Source organism: Nicotiana tabacum, chromosome 24, assembly GCF_000715075.1.
Source record: "Nicotiana tabacum cultivar K326 chromosome 24, ASM71507v2, whole genome shotgun sequence".
Classification (NCBI taxonomy): domain Eukaryota; kingdom Viridiplantae; phylum Streptophyta; class Magnoliopsida; order Solanales; family Solanaceae; genus Nicotiana; species Nicotiana tabacum.
The window spans coordinates 77375746-77384240 of record NC_134103.1 but is presented as its reverse complement, the minus strand read 5'-3'; the positions used below and the strand labels follow the sequence as shown (position 1 = coordinate 77384240).

Genomic DNA, 8495 nt, shown 5'->3' with positions numbered 1-8495 from the left:
ATTTACATTCTGGCAACAGCATTTTAGCTTTCCATTTGTATTCCTTACCCCTCCCATTTTTGTAACTCTTCACTTTGCTTTCTTCCTATCCACTGTGCTTTTACTGCAGCTTTTCTATTTGTCAATATACCTCCACCACCTCCACCCCCACCCCCACCCCCACCCCCACCTCCACCTCCTCACTTTCTCTCTGCTAAACTACAAACAGACGACAAAACTCCGCGCTGGCAAAGATTCCATCTTTAATTGTCCCTCCAAAGACCTACTCCACCCCCACCCCCCTAGGGTAGTTCTTGTTCTTCCCCTCTATCACTCTCTAATTCCCCACAACCTAAAATTCTACAACTGCTCAGTCTAGTGCAATTCCCATCTCTTTCTTTATTTCATTCTCACAAATCAAAACCCCACCCTTTTAATTATTTATTTTATTATTAACCAACAATCATTCTCCAAGTATCTTTCTTTCATTATTTTTATATTTCTGTTTGAAACTAAATTAATAATAATGGGTTGCACCAGCTCCAAAATTGATGATTTGCCGGCGGTCGCTCTCTGCCGTGACCGTTGTACCTTTTTAGACGAAGCTATTCACTACCGTTACGCTTTAGCTGAAGCTCATCTCGCTTATCTTCACTCCCTCAAATCAGTCGGCCTCTCTCTTCATCATTTTTTCGAACAAAATGTCGATATTTCTGATTCTACCCCTGAACTTCATTCCCCTGTTAAAACTGACCCCTCTAAAAAACCTCATGCCGCTGCTCCTCCTCCTCTGCCTGCTACTGCTGCTGCTGCCATTGATCAAAATCATGATTCTCATTCGAGTTCCGGTTCTCATCTTCATTTTCACTCTGATTCTGATGAAGAAGGTTCTGGTTCTGGTTCTGAATCTTTACATCATCATTTAGATACTCAGATGCCACGTCATCAGTACGGTCATCTCAGTTATGCGGATCATGAAATGCTTGGTTTTGGAGCTCCTTATCCAGTTGGTGGGGGTAGTGGGTATATGCATATGAATTTTATGAGGAACCAAACTACACCGTCTGTTACACATGAACAACGGCCAATGAGTACTGAAACTGTTCGTATGAGTGAACCCTATCCTTATCCTTATGCTAATAACTATCTGGATTATCCTATTTACGGGGGCGAATTTTTTTCCTCTTCGTTGTCAAGGCCGTATGGGGTTTCATCGGCGGCGGGGCCGTCATCCACGGCGGCGGTGGCTTCGAGCTCGAAACCGCCACCGCCTCCACCATCTCCGCCGAGGAGTTCACCTTGGGAATTCTTGAATCCATTTGAGACATTTGAGAACTATCCAGCACCAGCGTACACATCGAGCAGAGACTCGAGAGAGGTGAGAGAAGAGGAGGGGATACCTGATTTGGAAAGTGAGGATTTTGATCATGAGGTTGTTAAGGAAGTTCACGAGGATCAAAGATTTGCGGAGGAGGGCCCGAAGGCAGTTGCTGAGAATGAGAATGATAATGAGAAGATGGCTGATTCAGAATTGTTGCACAGGCCGAGGCCAAGTTCATCCACTGAGGATGATCCGGTTGAGTATGAGGTGCACGTGGTGGATAAGAAAGTGGTTGATGAGGAGGAGGGGCGAGGAAATGTAGCTGGTTTTAAGGGTCGTAGTTTGAAGAGTGACTCTGATGTTGTGAAGGAGATTCAGGTTCAATTTGAGCGAGCTTCTGAATCAGGGAATGAGCTTGCTATTATGCTCGAGGTTGGAAAACTTCCTCATAACCGTAAGCACGCCACATATCAAGGTATATAATTTTGACCATGTTTGATCTTTGATGGCTTTTTCCTTGGAAAGAGTTTATCTTTATGAGCTATTGAACTTTTGTCGATTAATGCAAAGAGTATAATTGCTTTTCTTGATGTTTGAGGTTGTTTCTAATTGATCTTTAACTTTCCATTTCATGGTCATTTCATCGGGATAGTGAATTCCAAGATGTTGCACGCGATTACCCCTAATTCCTTATCTATAGTCTCGCAACCTTCTACCTCAAAGAATGCTGCAATTGAGAGTGCTGATCCTGCCATTTTAGATGTAGAAGGAGATATTATTTCAAGGTCTAGAAATATTTCGTCTACATTACAGAAGCTGTACCTCTGGGAGAAGAAACTGTTTGAGGAGATTAAGGTATTGTTTTTTCTACTGGTTCACTCTTTTTTTTTTTTTTTTTTTCCTGTTGTCTACCATTTAGAAACTTTGGATGGGCCATTTATTTTGGACGGTGGCAGTTACTTGTCTTGTTTGCCTGTTCAATATATAGGTCAAGTGATCCGAGGAATTAAAATTGTTTCTTCCTTGATTGGGATTGTTTCTGAATCCTGTTTTTATTGGCGTATTTGGTAAGTCATAACCAAAAGTTTAGAAATTTTATAGACAACAATGCGTCTCTGTGCTAATCGGGAAATTTTAATGCTTCACGTGTACTTGTTATTCCTGTAATGTTATTTCACTAATCTCTGCGTAGATATTTTCCTAGTCTCAAAGGAATTCGTATCATTTTAATGGATGTATGGCTTGTGAATTACAGTTGTGGTTGATCAGCATATCTTCTTTTGTGGCAAGTGATACTTTCATTTTCCCATTTGTCCTAAGAAAAGGTGTTACTTACATTTCCCCTCAGTTTGTTGTAGAGCTCCTTTATTTAACAATGTCTGCAGGTTTTTGAGAGTCTTTTTGTACTGCTCCCTCCATTTTAGTTCATGTGAACCTTTTCGGAGTACAAGGGTTAAACTGACTAATTTCCAGGAGTGAAGTCGGACATAGTATTTCAAAACTTTTGAAATAAAATATACATATTTAGTAACTACATAGAAAGTAACTAAGTCGATAGTTAACAATTCAAAATATTTGCAAAAAATGTGGTCAAAGGAAACTTGACTTGACTCCCTATATAGTAATTATCATCTGAACTCGAGTTGAAACTTAGATATTAAACTTTAGTATTGTATTACTGGTGAACATTACTTCTTATTCTTCCATATTCTTAAGGAAAAATGTGTCCTTTGAACACCAGGGATAGTTGTCTTCGGCTTTCTACTCATTTATTTGTTTAGCGTCAGAGGTTAACTTTTCCCGGTATTATGTCAAACTTAAGAGATCTGTGTGTAGAAGCAAAACCGCCAAGCAAACGCTTAGTTTTAGTTCTCTGATGTCTGAGGATGAAACATGAAAATGTTTTGTCACAACTACTGATTTTTCCCTAATCCAGATATGTTAAGGCTATCCCTTCTTTCTTTTTGGCATTGATCCATACGATACAAACGAAACGAGCAAGTGCAAAATTTTCATAAATGACTCTATTCATAGAAATGCTAGAGATACTTATATTCTTGATTCCCCATGTGTCATATTATTCTATCGTCTGTTCATGGGTCTCAGAAAATACGTAAGTTGATAAAGTTTACTTCATGATATTAATCAAAGGCATAATGGTTTTATGACACTCCGAAAGATTTTATTGACGTACTTCTCATGCATTGCATTCATTTACATTGACCCATGACCAGATGGCATTATATATGCGTATATATGTATATGAGATATGAAAAAAGGTTACAGCGTTATATACACACCACCACCTGATCAGCTGGTATACGTTGATGATTTGCCCACAGTGGCTGAGATGATATGATGGGATGCCCTCAGAGGCTTGATGATGTTATGTACGTACAGACCGATGCATTGCATGACATTATAAATATTTTATGATTTACAGAGCTATCCAGACTTACATGTTGAGTCCTTTACTCCATGTTTCTTCCATGTCCTTTATATACTGATTTACATGCCTTACATACTCGATACATTATTCGTACAGATGTCCTTTTGTTGGAGACGCTGCATTCATGCCTGCAGGTATAGATAATCAGTTTAACGAGCCCTCATAGCATAACTACATAAGTTGAAATGGAAGGGAGTAGTTTTCTAGGTGTTCCACCTCATTAGAATGTTGACTTTTCTCTTTCTCCTTTCTTCTCCAATGTCATCAGCTATGCATTTGCATGATAATGATATCTTTCCTTAGCTTGGTTATTATGTGATTGCAGTTGAATCAACCGTACATTTGCATGATACTTGATATGTTTCCTTTGCTGGGTTATTCTGAGATTGCGGTTGTGGTTTGCAGGCGGAGGAGAAGATAAGGGTGCTTCATGAAAGGAAAAGTCGAAAGCTGAAGCAATTAGATGAAAAGGGTGCTGAGTCTCACAAGGTTGACATGACCAGAAAATTGGTTTTAAGTCTCTCCTCAAAAATAAGAATTGCAATTCAGGTCGTTGATAAGGTTTCTGAGAAGATAAACAGACTGAGGGATGAAGAGTTGTGGCCACAACTGAATGAACTCATTCAGGGGTATGTGCACTTTTTGACCTTATTGAATGAACAAATAGTTTTTGTCGTATTAAAAATCTCGCATGAAATTGTGAAGAACTTTCTGCCTTTGGTTTTATTTTTCCTCTACAAGCTTATCTCTAACAGCTTCGTCGCATGCGTTTGTCTAATGCAATCAGCTAAAATAATCTACTTATCTGCCTGAATAATTTTAAAACAAGAAATGATTTGGTCCAAAATATTGTTCTGTTTTCTTGTATCCTTGGGGCAATAAAACCTGTAGAGAGCAAAGCACACAAAGAATTTCTGCTGATGACTTCGTCAAATACTTTTCCATTTGGTCTGCTACCTTAGTTACTATTTAAAATAGTTGAATTTCCAAGTAAGTTTGCTTTTTATTCGGATGTAGGACTAACCGTCAAATTTTCTCGCCGACTTTCTGTGTCTTCCCTGATAAGACATTTTTCTATTATTTCTATCTTTTAAGTTTATCTTTTGTGATTTTTGTGTCTAGGCTAAGTAGAATGTGGAAATGCATGCTTGAGTGCCATCGCTACCAATGTGTAGCTATTGGAGAAGCAAAGCAGTTAGACGCCATTTCATCTCACAAACACTTTAGTGATGCTCATCTTGAAGCCACTTTGCAACTTGAGCATGAACTTTTGAACTGGACTTTGAGATTCTCTTGTTGGGTGAGTGCACAGAAGGGTTATGTGAGAACATTGAACAATTGGCTTATGAAATTTTTTCCGGATGCGCCAGAAGAAACAGTCGATGGAATAGCTCCCTTTTCTCCTGGTAGGATTGGTGCGCCCCCTATTTTTGTCATTTGTTATCATTGGTCACAATCGTTTGAAAGAGTTTCTGAGAAAGAGGTGGTTGATTGTTTGCGAGATTTTGCTACAAATGTTCTTCATCTTTGGGAGCGAGATAAGTTTGAATTGCGCCAACGGATGTTGGTGAACAAGGATATGGAGAGACAAGTGAAGAACTTGGAGAGGGAAGACCAGAAGATACAAAAGGGGATTCATGCACTAGACAAAAGAATAGTACTGGTTTCTGGCGAGGAAAATAGTCTCTCATTAAATAGGCATGTTGTTTACCAGAGCGAGACAAGCAAAAACAGTAACCTTCAGGTTGGTTTACAACGTATCTTTGAGTCCATGGAAAGGTTTGCTGCCAACTCATTGAAGGTATACGAGGAGCTTTTGCAACGTATTGAGGAGGATAGACTTGCTTGAGAGCTTGAAAAGGTACTTTTCAGGGGGTTGGTTACGCTTATTCTGTGATAGAAGTTACAGAAGTTTCAGGTTAGGGGACAAAGGGAAACAGAGCAGAAGATTCCGTTATTGCCTCATTGGACTTGCTACTGCTGCTGTAGCACTGTTACAGCTTGATCAGTTTCATCCTCCCTGTGCGGAAAAGAGAGTTTAAATTAAGCTGACAGCAATATGCCTTTCAGGTCACTGCAACAGGAACTTTTTGCAATAGTTGGATCGGATATCCTCGAATCTTCAATTTTAGCTCTCCTTGAGTTTTGGTCCAACAATTATTTGGAGACCTCTGACTAAATATTACCCAGGAAGGAAATTTAATGATGAAAGCTGCAATTTGTGCTGTCTTCTTGGAACTATTTTGATGAACATTTTAGAACTGATAGTTGGAGATATTTGGGTGGTCGAAAGTGCTGAAATGCCAAGCTGGAGCGCCGGGGAGAAAAGAGGTGTAGAATTATTCTTTCATGGCCAATAACTCTTCATTTTGTAGTAGGTGCTTTTGAGTCTGCACGCGGAGACAAAGAGGATGTGTGGTGACGCAAGTCATGAAACTGCAGTTGCCTGGGCATGAGAATGGAGATATTCTGATAGTTGAATAGGGGTGTGTTTTTTAAGATCCAATCAATAATATGTATCTAAAATTAGATATGTACACAAGGAAATGGTTGAAGCCGATGGAGTTTTGACGACAACGAGGTAAAATTCTATCTGATGTTTGTATATGTCTAGTTGGTTTCCATGAAGAAGGATTATGCACCTTTTTATCTCTTCTCGATTTTTTTTAATGTCAGCTCTTCCTTACTATGAAGTATTTAGGTTATAGGGGAACGAGATGTGTCTGTTTTGATCAGAATATTTGAAGACAGATCTCCATATGCTTGTTAAATTTTACACATTTTAGGTTCATATCTTCTTTATCTGTGGTTAATTTTATGTATGTACTGCAGACATGTTCAATAAGGCTATAAATGCACATGAAACAACACTGCAGAGACATGTTCAGTGACATTGCCGGACTTGAAAGATAATAATGAAAAGGTGGAAAGGATCATAAATATTAATCTTGCAGTATAAATAAGTCAGCAGAAAACTATAGTCATCTTCGCAGTAGACATATTAGGGATCCGTTTGTCCATAGATATTTTTTTCCCTTTTTAGAATTTTCTTTTTAAAAACGTGTTTGTCAGTGAAATTTTGTAAGTTTTTGAAAAAAAATCGAAAATGAGTTTTTCAAATAATCACTTTTTCAAAATTTTCAGAAATTTTTGTTTCCTCGCTCGCAAAATTATTAATATTTTTTCATGTCCAAATATAATTTCAAATATTATTTTTCTAACTTAAATACTTTTTTTCTTTCAAAAAGTACAATTTTTATGTCCAAGCGCCTACTAGGTAACACATATTAGCTCCTTCCACCACCCCACCAACAGCTTCGTAGGTCTTGAGACATTCTGCTATGTAAATTCATTTAATACAGCATTATGTGAATTGAAATTTACAAGAAATTTACCTTTCACCAAGTGATACGTACAAGAAAACGTAACTAATTCAGCAGGACACACTGTGACCATCACTAGACATTAATCAATTAAGTAACATTTTTTAAAATATTCTGGAGTTCCTGGTTATTAATTTCTTGAATTGGGAATTCAGAATACAAAATAACTAAGATATGGATCATTAATTTAGACCAGAGCTGCATTTACATACTTGAGAGTCTTTGCTTTGCGAATCTTCCATCTAACTTGGTAAAAACGCAAGACAAAAAATAGTGATTATTACATTGTTATTCCCTGCTTTTAGGTAGGGATACATAGAGATGGCCCAACCCAATTGGTCACACCATGTGGGAGTATCCTGTAATTTCCCTGTCAATAATGTGTGAATGTCAAATGTTAAATAATTCAGTAAAAGATATCCTTAGGAATATGCCAAAACAAGCGATATTATGTTGATTAGCCCCTTCACTTTTTCTTGAGCAGTCAAAATGGTCTTGGCGTGTGAGGCCAACAATTAGGGTTGGATTGAGATATTTTTAGCCCATTGAAAATTGAGGCTTATAAGCCCAGCCCAAGTTAACCCGTTGGCCCTTGAGGCTCGATTGAGGTTGGGTCTGGGCCGGCCCGTGGGCCAAAATTAATTAAATTTAAATTTAAATATTTAATATTTCCAAAAAATAAAAACTAAAAAAATTATTGTAAGCACCTAATTTTTGACCATATTTAAATTTTTGTCACCTTCTACTATGTAAATATTTTTAGGGGTTTAATCTAAGGTTTTTAGCTTTGTTATATTTTTTTTATAGGGTAAAAAATTAAACAATTAATTTAAAAGGTCAATTTACTATTAATATTATTTTTATTTTTATATTTATTTAAAATAAAAAATAAAACAAAAAACTAATTTTTTTCTTAAAAAATTTCGGTTTGAATATAAAAAAAAGTAAAAAGGGAAAGTAGGGAATTAAAAAATAAAAGTAAATGAAGGTGGGGAATATTTTTTTTAAAAAAAGAAGAAAAATGGGAAGTGGGAATTTTTTTTATTAAAAAAAATAAAACAATAAAATAATAATAATAAAAAAATCTGAAAATTCTCAAATTTTTTTCTATAAATAGAAGAGAAAAGAGAGGAGAGAAAAAAGAGGAAAAAAGAGAAAGAGGGAGGAGGGAATTGAGAGAAATTATTTTCTTTTTCTACGTTAAGGGAATTTCTACTTGTGTCATTCTTTCTTCATTTTTCTTTCAAAAAATCTAGCAATTCATCACCCAAAACCCAACAAAAATACTTCATAACATCCCTTTTTACACGTCAAACAGTGGAGTCAACAGTCAAGGTCGAGGATTCCGTTGGAGCTCTGTTCA

At 37.0% G+C, this 8495-nt stretch overlaps 1 protein-coding gene across 1 annotated transcript; it reads left to right on the top strand.

Moving 5' to 3' along the window:
- Positions 1-244: 244 nt before the first annotated feature.
- On the top strand, positions 245-6537 carry LOC107782841 (uncharacterized). Its single transcript, XM_016603779.2, has 4 exons — positions 245-1775; positions 1953-2155; positions 4155-4378; positions 4872-6537. The coding sequence occupies exons 1-4, from the start codon at positions 506-508 to the stop codon at positions 5596-5598; spliced, it is 2424 nt and encodes an 807-aa protein (XP_016459265.1). The 5' UTR covers positions 245-505; the 3' UTR covers positions 5599-6537.
- Positions 6538-8495: the final 1958 nt, after the last annotated feature.